We start from the raw sequence: 20,081 nt of genomic DNA, 5'->3' as shown, positions 1-20,081 counted from the left end.
GACACTGTACACAAGAATCCAGTATTTAGCTGTTATAATTACATTTTTTTTTTTTTAAGTTTCATCACAGAACTTAATGTCTTTTTTTACAGTACTTCAGTATATAATCCTGTTAGGAAGCTGCAGATGTATAATAAAGCAGGAAGTAGCAATGTCATCGTTTGAGCTGATTGTTTCCCTCGTGCTGTAGTGTATAAACTAAGTAATGCTTCACTTGGCTGTGTAGAGCCAATTGCATTCTCAAGGACATCAGGCATGTCTGAAGATGAGTCATTACCTTTGGTACAGCAGTAGTAGTATGATATGCAGTCTCAGCAAGCATTTGTCCATTGAAGTCAGTTAATAACCTATAGCCCTCTCCCGTGGCAAGATGCCAATAAATCAATCCTTTGTGCATTCAGCAAACCGAAAGGCTGGTGTATCAACTGCCTCTTCAGTATCATCCCTTTATTCCCATTCCTAGAGCGAGGTGTTAATCTGCAAAGAGATTTTTCATGTTCTAGACCTCCCCGTCTGCCCTGCTTTCCTGAGAGCATTCCAGAGGCAGCAGTAACAAGGGTAGACATGAAGACCAGGGGAGAAACACCACAGGTTTTTAGGTGAGTGACTGCAATCTCCTGTAGGCTTCCTCAAGATTTTGAGAACCTACAAAATACCAGAGCCAGGCCCTGGGAAGTAACTTTCTGCTGGAGGAAATGGATGGGACCAGTCAGGAAAATTACACAAAATTGAATTCTACAGTATTTACTCTGCTATCGCGTCTTATTTTTTGTTGGAGGTAAAGCAACAGCTGGCAAAAGCAAGTGTTTCCTCTGTCAGGAGATGTAAAGTGGCTTTGGTGCCATTCCAATCCATATGGCAAAGGATTCCTTTTCCTTGACTCCTGTGGCAGTCCTCAGTGCAATGCCTGATTAATTAAGGCCATGGGCAAGAGGGAGCTACCTTGTAATAGGCAGAAGTTATTAGAGGAAGGTGTTGTCAAGCCTCCGTGGGGTAACGGTGATCACTGCACGCTTTTCGTTTTGATATCATGAAAGAGTTGTTCCTTTAGGGACAGCATAGTAACAACAAACTTTAAAAGGGCAGATTATAAAACTATGAGGAAAATGGTTAACAGCAGGCTGAAGGGCAAAGAGGAGTACTTAAAAACCATAGAGATCTGCCTGGAGGCTATTTAAGAACATTGTATTAGAGGCACAGATGGTTTGTACACCTCTGAGCAAAAACATAGCGTACGAGGAAGAATGAAACTCGCAGGGTTATGTGGGAGAAAAGCATGAGTACAGAAAGGTTGAAAATGCATCCCTTAAAAATGATGACTGCCTGAATGACAGACTAGGAAACATTATCAAGAGAGCGGAAAGAGCTGGAATGTGTCAGTGCTAAGAAAAAGACTAGTAGCTGCTGACTTTGGATTCCCAGGATGAAACACTGAAAAGAGTGATTCTAATAATGATCTGAGCACTTTGCCTTTGAAAACTGGGCTACTGCAGATGAGTCTTCACCAGAAAAACAAGGATGCTCTTAACGTGCTCTTACCAAGATCCAAAATCTTAGTAAAGCCAAAGCAGTCTGAAGCAGTCTGCGGTTTTAATAGGCCAAATTTAAGAGTAAAGGAGCCCATTCAAACATCGTTTCTCTACACTAGGACTTCAGTTTCACCTTGTGTTAGATTCAGTGCCAAAATGATGTTTTTAATCTTTGCCAAAGAAGGTAGAGAAAAAAAATTTCAAACGCTTCTAAAAACTCTGATTTTAGTAAAAGCAAAAAGCCTACCTTTGTTCTGGTACAGCTTTGGGCTGAGAGGGAGGCTATATGATAAGGACGTAGTGAGGTTTGCAGAGCTTTTTTGCCCCAATGTGTAATTGGGCAGATGCAGCATTTTTTTGTCATGTTTCTGAGAACAGGAACACACTGATTATAAATTAGAAGGGGAACATCTCAAGTACCACAAATCTGATGACGTGTGCAAAAAAAGCATCCTTGTGAAATAATGAAAGTTAGTTTCTGGCTTAAAACTGGGGAAAGGCAGGGGAAGGTTAGAACAACTATTTTGGCAATAAAAATCTGATGCACACAGTCTCAGTGGGACTAGAGCCCTGGCATCTAGGCTGTTTTATTCTGCCCTGTTAAATTGAAACAAACAATTCAGCTGCCTGAGTCTCTTCTTTTCTCCTCTGACATGCCAACTATCTCGAGAGAAGAGATTAAGCATTGTTCTGATGAGTGCCGCAGCAGCAGCAGTTTTATAATTTAAGGGCTGCATAAAATTTATGGAGCACTGAGAAAAGCTTAAATCAATTTTATGGTTTTCATAAATTATTGCAGGCAGGTGATGTCTGTGTAGAAAGCCAGTGATGTTTGAACTGTTTATCCAATGGACAACAACATTCAAAATAGGGATTTTCAAAGGCACCTGTGGGAATTACGCATTTGAGTTTGATGGGAGTTAGGTGGTTTGTTCCATTGAGCTACTTAGGATTCCACTATTATATTTTAATCATGCCAGATTGTTTCAAATACTCTGTAAAAAATCAATATTAGTTGAAGGTCAAATTCAGAGCAATTTTTAAATTTCACTGCTATTGTGCTTAATGTGCTTATAAACAGCAGGGGTGGGGGTAGGCATAACTTGAATTCTATTTCAGGTGAAAAAACACTGTGGCACTTGAAGAGTTGACCCTTTTCTTACCACAGTGTAGTTTTGGGTTGTTGTTTAGGCCCCATTACTGTGAGGAACTTTGTTCTCTCTGGGCTTAAGGCTGTTTGTGCAAGTTACTCTAGCTGCTACGGAGAAGGATCTGCCTGTAGAGCAGAAAGAGTACAATACCTGGTTCCTTGTCACACATTTCAAGATTATGTAAGACAAATATGGTTCCTTACATTACAGACGTGAATAGAGATTGACGTTTCCTTCTGGACAGCTAGCCAAGGTGGAGTTGATAAGATATAGTTCCCATTTCATCCTGTTTTGGGTATAGTTGGTGCTTGCAAGAGCCTTCACCTCACTGGGCATTATGCCCATCAGGATACAGGTAGGTTGGGGACCTTTCATCATGTTGGGATACCTCTGAGCTATAATATTTGGTGTTTAATTTTCTGTATTTTAAACTTCTCCAACTCCTCTAAAAAGATATCCTTGTATTTCAGATTATTACAAACTGAATATGCTAAACATGGTATTAGTGGGAAGAACTGTTGTTGAATGCCTCTGTGCTGGTTGGGCAGCTTGGGCTAAAGTATTTTTGGATGTTACTCCATTGCTCTCAAAAAATGATACTGATAAGTACATGAGCTCCTTCCTAAACCTGAACAAGGTTGTCTGAGGTGAATAGGTTTAAATTCAAGGAAGTAAAGCATTGGACAGTCCAGGATCTTGCCACTGAATTCATATAGCCCACAACATACATAAATGATGGGAGTGACTGACTCAGTGGTCATTCTGCAGGGATCTGTGACTGCTGTGAATTAAAAACCGAACACAGGCCACGGTGTGAGGAAAGCTAATACAATTTCAGCCCTATAAATAATGTGTCATGGAGAAGAAATGTGAAGTAATCCTACCCTACTTATTCTCTGCTTCAGACCTCAGCTGGAGTAATGCATCTACTTTTGTGAGCTGTACTTCAAAAAAGAAAAATGTAGACCAGTTGCAAAGTCCAGCAGAAAGTAGTGCTATTGATCAGAAGTCTAGAAAACATGACCTGTGAGGGCAGATTGAAAGTGGGTTTATCTAGAGAAAGGAGATGCAGGGGAGGGAATAAGAATGTGATATCAGTCTCCAGGTATGTAAAGCTTGGTGCAAAGATAAAAGTAATAAATTGTTCTCTGTGTCCACTGGGAATACAAAAAGAACTAATGGATTTAAATTGCAGCAAAGGAGATTTAAGGAAGACATTAGGACAGGCTTTCTAGTTGTAACAGTAGTGAAGTACTGAAACAGATCACCTGGGGAGGTTGTGGGATCTTCATTGCCAGACGTTTTAAGAACAGGTTAGACGAACATCTGTCAGGAATGATTTGGGTATAATGGATCCTGCCTTAGGGCAGAGGGCTGGACTAGATGACCTCACAAGGTCCCTTCCAGCCCTGTTTTTTATGGTTCTCTCATTAGGAAGGTTGATGTGATATTCCTAGGACCTCATCATTCCTTTTAAAAGCAAAAACATGCTGTAGCGATGCCAAGAGTCAGATTTAAACTGACTGGGAAAATTCAAAGCTTAAAGTTGATATCTCACCCTTAATTATTAATACTTGAATGCATGTAGTGCTTGTTCAAAGGCTAAATACTTGGAGGTTACACAACTGAGTCTTTTACGACCAGATCATGATCTTTTTCACCAGCATAAGAATCTGTTTCTTCTAGCGTGTATTAATGTTACAGACTGCAAGTTCCATTTCGTCATTTGAGTAAGTAGCAGGCATTGGTCTTTAGCATCTAGCATATTCCAGCTGGGGTCACTCTGATTTCACATGCCATTACACGTTTGGCCACACGCTGTGCTACCGTGCACTCACTCCAAAGCTCGTTCTGCCCCTCCGATTTATCATGACGCTAGTGCTCAGCTTCATTACGTGGCTGTCTTCAAATCACTAATGCGCTGTTAATGCGCTCAGTACACTTCTCTCCATTCTCAGACACTGGATATTCCTCCTCCTGCTTTCTGCTCACATGTTCTTTTATTCCAGTTGATAAATTTCATTTTCATCTGTCTTTTGCTGCTTTCCCTTCAAGCTGTGCTTGTGTTACAAACTGCGGTTCAGCAGTTTAGCAATTGGATTGCATCCAAATATTACCAAATGCCACATCTTTTAATATCAGGCAGAGCAGCTTGAATTTTCTTCCTCAGAGTGCTGTAAAAGACACACTAGCATGTTTTCTGTGCAAATGCCAAAAAAAAAAAAAAAATTAACAAAAGATGGGGGGGTGTGAAGCAAGCTGAAATGTCTGTATTCCCAGAATTTTGTATTTTCCCTGATTACGGGTTTTAGTTCATGACCCAGCTGCTGATTTATGTAACTGGGTGGAACTATGCCAGTTTTGAGCAGCCAAGAATTTGGCACTGTCACTTTGGTGCCTGGTGATACCCTAGTGTTCAGCGATGTGCCCCGTATGTTTTTCTCTCCAAAGGCTATGCCTGGCAATTAATTATAACAGTATTGCCAAGTCCTCAGGTTCTAAAACTCCTATGTCAATCCATGAAGTAGGGTTATAATATATATATTATATATCTGATGTGAATTTGAGTTTGGCCTTCAGTGTTCATGGCTTTTGAGCTTTTCAGCTACATGGAGAATAGAAACTAAAGTAAAAATAAAACCAAAACCAGAATAAAACTGGGCTTTTCACATAATCACAGAATGCTTCTAGAAGCTGAGATTTGAAAAAAATCAACATATACCATGAAAGTTGGTAACATTGTGACTGGATATTTGGCCATTAAATTGTTTTACTGCATACAGCGGAGAGAAGGATGCTATCAGTTGGTTTTCATAATGATGAAATGCTTGTCAGGGTGCTGTTAAGACACTCTTTCCCCTATGTATCTTCGATATTCCCATGTTACAGACTGACCATGTTCATTGAAGTGGTGGGTACTGCATGAGATTTGCCGTAGAGTAGGACTTCCCTTGACTGCTGTGGGCTTTGGATCAGAGTCAAAAGTAGCTTTTGCCATGGTTACACATCTGTTTCACTAGAGACTTGCCCTTCACATGTTTTGGAGATAGATGGGCAAACAACACAAATATCCTGGTGCATCCAGATCATGGCTACCTTCCTTGTCTTTTTTGGGGCATTCTTTGTGCATATTCCTCAGCTTCTGCTGTGGTTGTGTAGGTGGGGGATAAAGTGCACCTCCAGGTTGGTGCTCCAGATCCCATGTGCCCCCTAAATTTCAACTTAAGATGCACTGGCCTTTGTCTGAGGACTAATTTCCCCCATGTCACCCCACATCACTTGTTTCTAATTTGTGCTTTGCATTGCTCAAAACACTCATTTGCTCTCCCCTGTGGGTACAGTCCATGGCAAAGCATCACTTGACCTTAAAATGCAGTTTCATTCATTTTGCGCATTGGTTAACACTGAGATTAAGATGAAGGTAAACCTTGTTATTCAGACACAGTAATGGGGATCGTTTCCTGGTCCTGTCCTATGTTTACTGGTTCTTAACTTCTTGTTTTCCCATATTGGCAGTTCACCACATACCCTAGTGTGAGGAGAATAATACTTTTTTCCTACCCCTTTTGTGTCTATCTCGCTTATTTACATATGGTGGCAATTCTTCTGGATTGTGAGTCCCCCGGTGCATTTTTCCTTCTATCTCTTGGGCCATTTGCTCTTTAGTTCCCCCTTCCCCCTGCAGCCCTAGCGCTGAGGCTAACGTGTCACCCAGCAAGTGTTCCCTGCAGGGGGGGAAGGGGACTGTTCATTGCATGTCCTCAGCAGAACTGAAGGAGTGAGGTAAGGTGTTTGCATCCTGTCACACCTCTGCAAAACTCCTGTGTTGTCCTCTTTGCCCTCAGCTTTGGGTTGGCACAAGGCAGAGGCTGAAAGTGCCTGTGAATGGGGCTCCAACATTCCCCCAGCTTCTCTGCGTCGTGAAGGAGTTCAGAGTCCATGGTGGCTGCAACACCGGCTGGATTTGGGGTTTGAGTGAGTTAGAGACTTTTATGTGTGGATGCTAGCTTTTTTAAGGCAACTTTCACTGCTTGAAAGCCTGTGTAGGCTCTAATAAATAAATGCTTTTATCTCAGGTGTCGGCTTTAGTGCAGTCATTCACTACCACACGCACAAATACATACCCATAGATCTTGTTGAGCTGTGTGGTTTACAAAGCCTGTTCCTAGGTGATGGTTTGAAGGGACAATACAACACTCCTGTACTACAAGTTTACACAGCACCTACCCCAGAAGAGCCCCAATCTGTGCCACAGACTCTGGAGTGCTACTTTAGTACAAAAAATAATAGTAATTTGTAAATTAATCAGGGAGATTTAAAAATCAATCTTCTTTAGCAAACAGCAATTATTGAAATGGAGTTATCGCTGAGGACTGAGCATATAAAACGCTTCAAGATACAGAATTGGATTCTATAAACATATAATTCTTTATCAATAATTCTTATAAGCAGGCTTCTTTCTACACTCTCCCTTTTGCCAAAACTCTCCCCTTTGTTATATACTGAGCTCATTTCCCTCTTGGATAGCTGCAGATTTGTTGGTATACAAATTAATTTTGTTATTGACTAGAATGAACATTTGGAGGATAAGAATACCATTGCTATTCATACCTAAAGGTAATCAATACAGCTACAGAGGAATAACTATCTTCTGACCAAGTAAGCATTCTCTCTAGCCTTATTTCCTTTTTCTAAAACCCACAGGACTGTATTCTGGGAGCTGCACATGTGAACAAAGCAGTGACAGGCAACAGCATTTACATCATGTTACCAAAGAAGGTTCACAAGAGGGAGAAACTTCTCTCCTGGTCTTGCCTCTGACCATGCTCCAGCTCAGCAGTTACTCGCTCATAATCTATGCCTACTCTTTGATTGCAGCGCCGATAATTATTTGTCCATCATCAAACTGTTATCCCAAAAACAGTGGAGAAGAAATAAATCCCTACGTGAAGTGGTCTGATCTCTGCTTGGGAATGGCAGACAGCAGTCTGTGTCTACAGCTTTTAAGAGAGAGGACATGTGAGGGGACATTGCGATGATGTGGTGTGATCTACATGAGCCTGGGACCTGTCTGCAAAACCCGTACTATTAGCACATAAAAAAGCAAAGGAGAGGGGAAAGAACAGCAAACAGTGCACGGTTTGCCCTGTTTCTGGCCTATCCCACTGCCCAGCTCCAGTTACTCCTGACTGATCATCGGTGCCGTTTGTGGCGTTTCAGGGTTTTCTTGCTCAAAGGCACCCAGGAGATCTGCACTCACTTGTAGCCTTAATTTACGTCTGAAATCAGTCGGGAGCTGACAGACCCTCAGAGCTACATTTTGCTTTGCTTCAACCGGCTGGTCCTTTCACCGAGCGGGCGGGCGGAGGCTGCCGGGAGCCCCGCCAGCCTGAGGCAGCACCAGGGCGATTTTGGGGGGCCTGTGTGGGCCTTACGCCCTCGGCTGAGTCGGAGGAGCGGGCCCGGCGCCGAGCAAGGGCAGATGCCCGGGGCGGCGGGAGGAAGGCGGTGGTGGCCGCGGCCCTCTGGCTGCTCCAGCGAGCCCGGCTTCCCTTCACAAAAAGGCTTCCTTCAGCGCATTTCCCTCAGCTAACAGCCCGGCCGAGGCCGCAGCCCCTGCCACCTTTCCCCGCGGGCTGGGCGCAGGCTGCAGCGCGGCTACGGGACGGCAGGTGGCGGCCGCGCCTCAGGCAGCGGGGCGGGAGGCCGCCTCCGCGGCGGGCGGGCGGGCAGGCCGGCGGGGCCGTGCCGTGCCGTGCCGTGCCGTGCCGTGCCGTGCCGTGCCGTGCCGTGCCGTGCCGTGCCGTGCCGGTGTTCCCGGGGGTTATCGCCGGCTCTGCCCTTACTGGCGCCCCCCCGACATCTGCCGCTGGACGAGCGCGGCTCGGCGGCGCTGCCCAGCAGGATCCGCGCCGCAGCCCGCGCCCCGCCGCCCGGCCCCGCCGGCCTTTCATCGCGGCGGGGGGCCTGGCTGGGAGGCAGGGCGGCTTTCCTCAGGGCTGTCAGCAGAAGAGTTGCATGGCGCACGGCTGCGGTTTTGGTTGTTTTGTGTTTTGTTTTGGTTTTTTTTTTTTTCCCTTATTTCCCCTCTTCTCTTCCCTTTTTTCTTTCCCTCCTCCCTCTTCTACTTATCTAGGGTAACATCTGCTGCTCGGGTTTATATTTAATTTGGGATGAGCAAGGAACAAAGTGCTGTGAGGGGCAAGATCCAGCGATGCCAGCCTCCAGTGAAAGCTGTGTTCTTGGGTTGCCAGCACTGACTGCACCGTGGGGCTCCGTGGGGCAGCCACTGCACCCCTAGTGCCCGCTGGTCCCCTTTCGATACTCCTGGCTGCCACGTTGGCTCCTGCCATGCACTGTGCTGCCATGGGCGAGTGGGAGCCAAGGCTTGGGGCACCTCGCAAGGGTGTCAGGGCCTCAGGGCTGGCTGGCCCCAAGGTGAGGATGAGGATGGGGACAGGGACGAGGACGAAGCACGCCAGGGCTTGCATGCTCCTCTGGCAGCTGACCTCCACGACCCAGGATTAGTGGCCTAATTGATGGGCAGCTCTGAGTGAGGCCCCTTGTGTTGGTTGGAGCAGGTGGGAGATTAACTGCAGGGAGGATGGGGGACTGCCTGTGGAGCACCCAAAAAAGAGGCCAAAAATAGGGCTTACCAGGACAGCCTTAAAATTCAATGAAGAAAAAATGTAGTGGAAAAAGATTCCCCTTTGTGACACAGGGTACTCGTTATGGGCTATGTCTTGCAATTGTTACAGAGGTGGAAACTAAGTCATGTGGAAAGTCTCCACTGGCTTCAGTGACAGCCTCTGTAATCAGCCCCACAGGGTGTGAGGGAGGCATAGCCCAATTCTGGGTGCCACCATTGAAACTTTAATATCATCAATGTCTAAATCTTTCAAGTTCTCTTTGATTTGGCTGGCTCTATTTGCAGTGCCTGTCTTCCATCTATTCGTGTTATTTATGACTTCTCTCCCAGCACAGATGTGCCCAGAACTTTATTAAGTGAAACATACTGGAGTTGAATATTTAGCCTGAACTACAATATGTAATGCAAAAGGAGAGGCCCTAGTACGATGTGATTTCTAATATGTCATAAAGAGCAGAAGAGTTCAGGTCAAGTAATCAATATTTGTGGAATTGCAGAGTAAAATTTCCAACTACTGGATGTTTGATACAGGGATATTTAATCATCAGACCTTGTATACTTACACTGAGCCTATATGCATAGGCGTTGTCCTAGAAAGGCATTATGTGCTGGAGACATAAAAGTCATTCTGGAGGTGAGTTATGTTTTGTGATATCTCTGAATCTGACTTGTTAGGGGAATAGGATCCGTGCACACATCAGGTAATGAAATTTGCACAATATGATATGGGACAGGAGTTCATTTAAATGGTTCTGCCATTTGGTGGCTGCCTGACTACTCGCAGCTTTTCCTCTGAGTGCCAGTCCTCTCCTTTCTGAAATGAGGACAGTTAAGATAGCTGTCCTTTTAAAAACATTATGAAACCTGCTGGTGAGCATTTTCACATGCTGTTTTCTCTTTGCTTTATAATTGTATTTTTAAATAGAAGTGGGCAGCAACTGAGATTTTGAGCCAAATGCTTATGTTAGACATAGGTGGAAAGCCAGTCCTATCTCCACAAGGTCCACCTTTCCTTCTTAAGCTACCAATTCCACAAGCTTGAATGCTTTTCAGAGACCTCTGTAGACTTAACTGAATAAAACCAAGGGATGAACAAGTAATTATGTTTCTCAAGCAAATACGTATATGTATATTATCAAACATGAGCATCTGAAATGAAGCATCATAATTCTTATTTGGCATTTGAATATCTATCCTCTGTATTCTCATCTTTTTTTAGGTGATAGCTTTTTAGCTTTTTGAGGCAGAGGCCTTTTTCCATGACAACTTCCAGTTTCTCAGCAGTGTACGCAGTGCAGGGTGCAAGGAAGGTAATGGAGACCATCTCACCTGCACTGGGGTTCCTTTGCTGCAGCAGAGCAATTTCTCTAAGTGCCATCTGTCTTGAACATTTTGAGGCACTGAGCGAAGGTTCCCCAGCCCCACAGTTGGCTGCTGTGGTCCTGCTGATGGAGTTCCACCAAGACAACATTGAGACATGTGCCAGAGAGGAGGGAGAGGGGAGGAAGAAACATACTCTGTCTCTAGACACCTTTATTCTATCCCGCCTTCCTTTCCCTGCCCCTGGGAAGCATAATTTCTGTGTAGGCTGTCTGTCCTCATCTATGAGGGAGGGAGTCAGCAGTACACCAGACACCGATGCAGCAGAGCCATCACTGCTCGTTACTCCTCGAGAGGGACGGGACCTGTGGGAATAGCTATGCTGTTCATTGCCACTGAAACAGTGCAGGCCATGGCCACTGTGGTGAGATCTCACTTAAAGCTGCAATTTTACTTTCTCTCCTTTCTCTCTACCAGCCTGGGTGACTGCACACCTTGCTTGTGCCTCCAGTTGGCGCTCTTTATAGCCCCAGTGATGACAAGAGGCTCCTAAGTGAAAATTATTACAAATAAATGGGTATAAATAAAATATCTATTAAGAATTACAGAAAGTAACACTACTGATAATTAAATTGGCCACCCCACGTGCAGTACATCTAACCAGGGTTAGCTTCACTTTTCTTCGGCAGCTATGTCCACACTGTCTTGAGGTGAAACTTCAGTTCCCCTTTGCCTGTCAGGCAGGCAGTGAGCCTGTTAGCGTAACTCTTTGAAGCCAGGCCTCTTTACATGGCTAAGCATGTCTAACATGCTCCAGTGCCACCAGGCACACATGGGGAGCCAGGCCACAAACTATCTGTGGGGGCAGCTGAGCTCACTGTAACTGAAGGCACTCCAGAAGCTGCTCTTTCAGAGAGGTCCAGACGAAACCAGAAAGGCTGTTTACTCCATGCAAAATAAAGGTTTAAAAGCTCAGGCATCCTTTCTAATCTATAGCGAGGGGAGCTCTGATGGTTGTCTCATGGATATTGCTCTATTTCAGGGAGTCTGAATGTGGGGCAGTTGTCGCCCCTCCCAGTGGGGGATCACAAACAGGTGCCAGGGTTTTATGACCATCCGGGCCTTCTCAGGTTGCTGAATGGTGGGGGAATCCCTCCCAGATCCTGCCCAGCTGCGAAGGGGATTCCAGGGGGTTCCTGCTGTGGAAAAGGATGACAACCCAGCTCTGCTCTAATTATAGCATCAGAAGGAGGCAATATTAGAGGTACAGATGATGGAGGGTATTCACTGCCCCCCTCTTTTCTCCAGGAAACGCTTTCCATTCTTTGCACCCAGTTTTATCAGCTCAGGGGTACTGAAAGCTCAAGAGCTCCTGGTGCTTAAACCAAAAATGAAACAAAGAAAGTGAGAGGAGGTTGATTCAGTTTCTTGTATAACAATCTCCACCCTTCAAACTTGGGGCTAAGTGTTTGCAGAATGAGTTCTCCCACCATATGCAAAGACTTTGTCATCACACTGATCCTTGTCATCACATCTGCTTGATCAAAGCATTCCTGAACAGAAAGTGGGGGTTGCCATTGCCAAGGGAAAAAAAAAAAAAGTAGCTGTATGCCTTATCCAAGCCTGTCGTTGCTCTTATGGCTGCACTCACAATAGGTGCCGCCTTTGCCTGCAGAGCCAGTATTTAACACCTTTGTTTACAAAAGCTCCAGATAACCTCCTCGGCAGGAGGTGCTACAGAAGAGCAAGAGTCTCTCCTAGCTTATTCAAACAGAGCCCCAGGGTTTCTGAAGAATGTACAGGAAACCCTGTCCAGGAATTAATATTCACACTATCCCTTACCTATTTGTCAAAACTTAATTTTGTTTAACGGGGTTTTTAAATCCGCACAGTCTTCTCCACATCCCTTCTCCTCCACCCTGTGGTAGTTCATTCCTGAACTATAAGCATTTGCACTGGCCAAACGTATCAGTGGATTTAAAAAAACGAAACAGGTACTTTACATGTAATTAATTTAGTGATTTGCTCAGCTGCTGATTCACGTGCATAACCTCAATTAACTTTAATGGGAGTTATGTAGGCATGTCAAGGGCAGAATAGACCCCTAATAATCTAACATGGAATGTTATTACATTACTGCTGTAATTATATCCTGCACACGCATCATTTCTACTTTGCTTCATGAACTGCTCTTCAAATGCGGTGGCTACTCATCTGTTACGCTGCGTGCATTAACACTGAGGTTACACTAAGCGTTATCCTTCCTTCTTCATTGTTCTGGTGCCTGCCTGCAAAAGATACATGTAGCTAAATAAGTAACCAGCCAGTTGGTGTTTTGCAAAGCTCCAAGTTTTGTTTTTTGAAGGTAATATTGGAAGCCAGAAACAATCGCGAAAGCAGCAAACCTCAGCAGAACAGCATATCACCTCTCCTTCAGCGTTTTATTTTTATTTATTTTAAATTGGAACCTGAGCAAGCATGGCCAAGACACCTTTAGCCTCATGGTCAAAGCAAGTTGGGCGTACGTGAATCACGGCTCTCAAGGAGGTGTTGAAACAATTCTGCTATTCTGGAGGTTTTTTGGCCTTTGTTAAATGCTTTGGGGGGGAGAAAGAGGAAGAGCGGTCCTAATCTTGTGCACCAGTGGGATGTTACTGGAAACTAAAGAAATTGAGAAAAATGAACCTTATCTAACTAGTATAAATAGGAATTTTCAGGTGATCTAGCTTAACACAGCTGGCTCAGTCTGCTCTGCCTCTTATTCTGTCCAGTGAAGTCGTATATGGACAACCACTTTCCAGTTTTGGCTGTGGGATATATTCTGCCTCAGTGTTTGTACCACTGCTCTCTGAACTGTCACATACAGTTCAGTATTTTTGTCTCAAAGCTCTCTCCTGCACTTCTGCAGAAGATAAGGCCTAACACATTTCTGAGTATGTGGGTTACTGTTCAAACCTGCATGTTTGTACTAGCATAGTATGTCCCTGCAACTGATAATCAGCTCCCTGTGGCCAACTTGCTGTGACAGTAGTGCCCAGTACCTTGGATGTGATACTGCTGTGGCATCAGAGGTACGTAGAGTACGCCTGCACCTTTACAGGATCACACAGCTAAGCCAAGTAGTTCAGATTAGCTTGGCAATTAAGGGATAGTGAAAATCAGCGAATCCTTAATGCTGACTGACAACATGGCACTACTTGATGAAAAGGGAAAAAAGAAGCATTTGCAAAAGCTTGAACCTTGTGAAACAGCCAAAGCCCCCAGGTTAACGCATTTTTTATATGATCGCCATCAGGCAGGCAGTGTTCTGGGCTGAAGGTACTGGCTGAGCTAATATCAACATCCACCAATCTCTTATCAAGCAATTTGGTTTTACTACTTCTGTTTGTGTAGGCCCTAACGTTTTGTTAAAGTGTTTGCTAAAACAGAGCTCTGTTTCCAAGGTAACAGCTACCTAACTTTATTACTAAAACTGCACTAATTCAAACAGGGTTCTGAACAAACAGATTCATGTTAATTTCAAGCTCCATTAAAAACACAAGGAAAAAAAAATCAATGTTTGCCAAATGGAAAAAGAAAAGAAATCAATAGAGAAATTTTATTTTCAGCCTTTTAAGTGGAGTTTTGTAAACTATAGAGGTTAAAAAAGTAAAACTACATGAGAGTGGTACCCAGCAGCCTTGTAAGCTGCACTGTAAACAGGAGAACAAAAAGATTCAATGATAGTGTAGGAATAATTATTAGGGCTGGAAACGCCTGAGAAATAGAGGCACAGAAGTGGAATGACCTGTCTCAAGCCATGTGCAGTCTGGTGTCCTAACATCTTGTCCAGTGCCCCTGGGCTGTGACTCACAAGCAATGGCCAAAAGCCTCAGAGAAGAGCAAAGGTATGATTGTATCATGTCCTACATTACTCTTAAGTAGTGTGGGCGACAGCAGCTGTGCCTCTGTTACTGCCAGGGCTCTATCATTTGCTAGCAACCAACATGCAAACACTCCAGGGATCCCGGTTATGTGGTTTGATTCCTAACATGTGCCAAAGCCCCCACTGCCCCCGTTTTCCCCACTGTCGTTACCCTTGCCGGCAGAAAGGCAGGTACGCTGGCATGTTGTGTTCTGCTGTGTGGGCACAGCCAGCAGCATGCTGGCACGGTGACAGCTGGAACTATTGGGTGACGTATGCCGCTCAAAGGGTCTTGGGGATGGGGTATCACTTGCAGTCGAGATGCCGGCTAAGCATTTGGGAGATCTACATCTGTCTCCTCCCTGCTCGGAGCCTCTGTGCTACGCGCCCACCTGTAAGATGGGGGTCAGAGGTCTCAGTTTCCTGATGACATTTTGAGGCTAAATCTGTTATTATGGGCAGCTACATGGAAGGCAGCAAGGCTTGGAGAACACTGAGTGAGCCATTTTGAAATCAGGCCTTTGCATGGTAATGCAGCCATTGGTTCTTCATGTTTTACATGACATTTATCTGATACCAGAAGCCCCCATCCCTTCCCTTTCAAATGAAGGCTGTCTTGGCAGGTCCATGAGTTTTGAAGCTGTTAGAAAAGGATTGTCGCAAGGAGTAACAATGACTTTACCCCTTCACTGGGCCATATCTTTTCCACTTTGCCGCTGTTAATAAATATCCAAATTTCCAAGATCTGGATGGAGGAGAGACAGGTATATAGAGAAAATTTTTCTGAATTTGCCACACTAGTGTGTTCCCTAGGCACAATATTGTTTTGTTGTTTAAAAGATTGAAAATCAGTTACCCTAACCCTGAAGTGCCTTAAGTGCAGGTAGTGAGAGTTCCTGATAGAAGTCAGTTCTTCAAGAGCCAAGTTATTTCATTATTTTCAAGAACAGGACACTTCATTCCTTTCTGTAAAAGATTAACTACACACCACTGCCAGCCTCCTTGACAAGTGAAATTTTAGATAGGTGTGTGATAGTAGATTTTACCTTCCCAACTAGAAAACAGTGAAGGTAATGTCACATGCTTGCCCCTTGGGCAGAGCTCTGCCATGTGAATGAGCTAACTCAATAGGGGTCCCCAAAAAAAGGAGGTAGGGCACAGAGTATGTAGCCAGTGCTTATACCCCAATCATCTAGTTTTTCATCTTTACCTTCTTGGTATCTGTAACGAAAAAATCTGAGAATGAGAAGATGAAAGGCAAAATCTATTAGGTGTACACTGATAAGGCCTATCTGGTAAAGAAACAGTGCAAATGGGACAAAAACAATCTATGGCACAATGCAGTAGTGTATTTGTGGTTATCCTCCTAAGGATAACTAATGATTGGAACACCTTTCAGAACACAGTAAAAGACATCGCCAAATAAAACCGGAGTGCAGCAGTCCTTTGAAAGAAGGACTGATAACAACAGAAGTCTCTGGCAATATTTGAGATTATTTTTGTCAGGACAGCTGGTTTCTTCTCTCATTAGTCTTTTGGAGAGGCACCCTCTATTAAAACGGCACATGATACCCCTTTTACTCCCATCCTCTCCCCGTTCTCTAGCCACGTCACTAGCGTTACATTGTTTGCCCTGTATTCTAAATGATATTTACTTTAAATCTTCTTCTTTGATTCATTTACCTCACCTTGGCATCCCATCAGCTGGCAAACACAAGTAATGAAGTGAAGGGTACATAGTTAAGTTGATATCTTAAATGCACACAAATCCCACATGCTGTGGCAACAACAAAATGAATAACAAACACACTGCATGAAAATCCGCTTAAGTTCCTTTTTTTCAATTCCAGCCTTGCATACAACAGGAGGAACACCTTAAAAAATAATCCTGTAATATTCCTGAACTAACAGCATTGGCATGAGGCGCAGGATGGTCTTCTTATGCTTCTCTGCATATCTCAGACAATCACAGCTGCTGCTAGTAAATTAATGGTGGCAAGGGGGTTGGGAGAGAAAAAAGGGAAATGGAAAGCCTCATAGGTGGCCTTGTCTCTGCCAAAACTAAATATTTTCATTGGAGCTTTTTCCATTTAACAATTGGCAGCTTTATCCAGAGGCCTTATACAGATAGAAAAATTCTTACTGTTGTAAAAGTGACTGCTAACGGTATGCAGCACTATCTGCTAATGTGCATGAATGAATATCTATTTAATAATAGAATTGTTTTCTCCTAAAGGGCCTTTCTTCTTTCTTTTCTTTTAAATTCTTGCCTGCTGGGTCTGCCCGCTTCCCTTTGTCCTAGAAATTAAACCTTGGTACTTTCTTTACACAAGATTTGTGCTAGAAACATTGGCTGGTATTTCATTGTCAGTCAGGGTGTGATTCTGCTGTGACATTTCCAGCTAGATTTTTATGGCAGCTGCAGTTAAACCAACATCAAGCATAAAAACAAGCATTTTTTTTTCCCTGGCAGAGTTCATTTACATCAGTGAACCAGACTAAAAGGTGCACTACCCAAAGCACTTTTGGCTGGTGTTACTTACATCTGCCCTAGAGGGCTTTGCTGGGATAGATATAGCTGGACTGCCAGTAGCTCAAATGGGGTGTGTGTGTGTCTGTGCATGTGTGCATGGAGGGTAGCTGAAGTACAGAGTAAATAGTGAAAGAAAAAAAAGAGTTCTGATATGCAACCTGTTGTTCTGGTGCTTAGGTGAAAAAAAAACCAACAACCAAAACAACAAAAGAATGCTAAATTTGCGGAAAAATCAGCAGGACATCCTGACACCTTGAACACCAGCTGACTCATACTGCCTGTTGGATTCAGTGGGGGTGGCTGAAGAGGTTGCTGACTTCTGCCCACCTCACTTCAGCAAGAGCTTATCGCTATCAGAAGCAGGCCATGATAGAACAACTGACCTGGTTGTTCCTCAGCTGTGCCATGTAACAACATACCATATTAATTTGATTCAAATAACTTGTTCCCGACAAAGGGTTTATTATTATTAACGGTCCTGTAAAAGAACTGCTTTTCATTGTCAAAGCTTCCAGCCTGCTCTGGACTTTTCCAATTGGATTGGAAGGGTGGGCAGAGCACACAGGAAGAGTACTATTAAACTGGAAAGTGATTTGATAGCCACAGTCAGTACTTTAATCAGCAAGGACAGTTATCTTTGGGACTAAGTCCTTTGTGCTAATAATCAACAGCCAATGGCTCTTGTCTTCACCTACCTCCCTCCTTAATGAAAATGGAACCCACAAAATCAGTGGTGAAGGGACACAGGAGGAGAGGAGGAAAAAATTATAAGGAGATGCCAGGCAGGTCCTGTGGTGGTGGTAGGGAGGGATCCTGGTGAATCAGAGGTTGAACAGTGGGAATGAGGTCATGCAGAGCTCCAGCATGCAGGAGACTAGGAAGACCCTGAGCAAAGGGGTCACGGGAACCTGCAATCACTGGGCTCCTGTAAGTGTGAACCCATAATCTCAACCTGTAGAGTGGAAGTCCCTCATTTACTCACTTCTTAAACTTACATTTCCCCCTTTTCAGAAGGGGTCAGAAGTGGCGCTAGCAGTTCAGGACTGTCCAGCTGCAATGACTTTTCCACTGGAAACTTCCCAGTTTCCTGGGAATGTCTTCTGTCACCCTTTTCCCTCTCTGGCACATCGTCTCTGCATTGTTAAATATTGATGTATTCTCATACTGCAAGGTTCCCTGCCACTTGAATTTCTTTGGCCTTATATGTTGTTTTCTCTTCAGTGCTTGCTTTCAACCTCTCTGGACTCAGGGGGAGAGAGGGGGTGGGAGAAGAATGATGTAAATTAACCATCTAGTGTAAGTCAGTATAACCCCACTGACTACAATGAAGCTGCACTGAATTACTGTAGCTGAGAACCCGCTTTGTCGTGTCTCCCTCTTCTGTGTGTTATATATTGCCTGTTGTGAAAAAAACCCACAGAAAAACACCCCGCCAAAACTCCCGTTCTTCTTGGTTTGCTTGCCTAAGAGATGCAGCTGTATGCTAATAGTCTACTTCTCTAGCGGGAAATAGAAAGGGCTATAGCATGCTTTGATAAACCAGGAAGCAGACTCTGACGCTAGTGTGCAAGGAGAGAAACATACGGAGCTTTTTTCCCCCGCTTCTCTCGCTTGCATCAATTTCACACTCTTTTAGTTCTGTTGACCTCCATGGAGTCCCTCCTAATTTACAGCGCCATAAACAAAATTGCAACGATGCCCTCTGAAATGTGCAGAATTGTTTTCAGCTTACGCTGAAGAACACAGCGTATTCCAGGGATTTGCAAAGGTATCTCTCTACTTAGTGAGTTTCTTGCATTATACACCTTCTCCCGTGCTTCTGCTGCTCTTATTGATGTGTTTTACTTGGATGCATAAGAGAGACGCAAACAGCGATGCAATCACATGGCCTGCTGCTTTAGAAGAATCTGAGGGACTCAGTTTCTGCCATATTTTCTTCTAAAAAAGCAGTTATAAGTTGCATGGTCATGGCTGGAGCAACAGTCAAGCCCTCGACTATGCCGATACCCTGAGCGTGGGTTTGGAGTTACCATTCTGCTAATTAATTTCATGCCATGAGTGGACTGGGAGCACTTGAGTTTGCCCTGTGCCTCCCTGTGCCTCAGTACATGCCTGAGGTCTGCCATTAATCAGCCCAACTGTATGGGCTGTTCCATCTTATTGCTTAATTAAGACTCGTCAGTAATTTACTTGAGATTAATACCTATTTAGATGGAGCTGAAGTTTCGTCTATTTGGGGGATGAGTTATTGAACTGCATTATGTGAAGTAAATCAATAAAATATTACCGGAAATGAGAATGACTCTCTCTCCCTTGCACTTCAGTCCTTTCACCAGCTCACAGACAAAACTCGGTTAAGGGAGGTGTTCACATTTACAGGCAGCTTCCCATCTTCCAGCTAGATGGGATGTCTATTAATATCTCTGATCACCTTGCTCTCATTACCTGAATCATATTGTAAAGTTGAGACCTGAGGGAGTGCTGCTAAGAATAAGAGGTGCTTTTAATCAGTTACAGGGTAGTGGCCCTGTTATGACCCAGAGCCCAGGCTTTCCAGGGGTTACTGCAAAGCCAACACCCTCAAACTGGTCTCAGGTTGCTATTGAAAGAGTGCTTTGTATCACCCACCATATATACATGTTATTCATGAGGAACAGCAGAGAGGTTATCAGTAGGTGGTGTCCAGAATATGTAGCATAATTTCAGGGTTTTGTTAAGCTAATACAACTTGTTTACCAAATGCAAATAGCTTCCACTTAATATCCTGTCTTAATTCTGTTCCTGTGCTGAGGGAGATTTTTTCCCTGGCCACATCACCTGCCTGTGTTGACCTCCCTTGAATGGGGCGCTCTGAGCAGGACATCTCTCTCACCAGAGGCCAGGAAAGCTGCAGGTAGTCTTGAAAAAACAGAGCTAGCCTTTCTGCCTTTTCTTCCATGCCTTCTCTTTCTCTCCTGAGCTTGACCTTCTGGGACAGATCTGACATATGCCCTCT

The 20,081-nt window shown here is 44.2% G+C and overlaps 1 protein-coding gene across 6 annotated transcripts in view; it reads left to right on the top strand.

The window, feature by feature from the left end:
• The window catches only part of KIAA1143 (KIAA1143 ortholog), a 259,367-nt gene that overhangs the window by 208,790 nt on the left and 30,496 nt on the right, over nt 1-20,081 (top strand). For 2 of the 6 annotated variants that reach the window (XM_064444082.1, XM_064444081.1), the window contains one exon: nt 6,526-6,755. The exons of 1 other annotated variant lie outside the window; for it this stretch is intronic. In XM_064444082.1, coding sequence (XP_064300152.1) covers nt 6,526-6,687 — 162 coding nt within the window. In that variant the 3' untranslated portion in view covers nt 6,688-6,755. 3 more of the 6 variants (XM_064444084.1, XM_064444088.1, XM_064444085.1) reach the window with 3 other exon arrangements.

This window comes from Phalacrocorax carbo, chromosome 2 (assembly GCF_963921805.1).
Source record: "Phalacrocorax carbo chromosome 2, bPhaCar2.1, whole genome shotgun sequence".
In the NCBI taxonomy this organism is placed as follows: Eukaryota; Metazoa; Chordata; class Aves; order Suliformes; family Phalacrocoracidae; genus Phalacrocorax; species Phalacrocorax carbo.
This window is presented reverse-complemented; position numbering and strand designations above follow the sequence as displayed.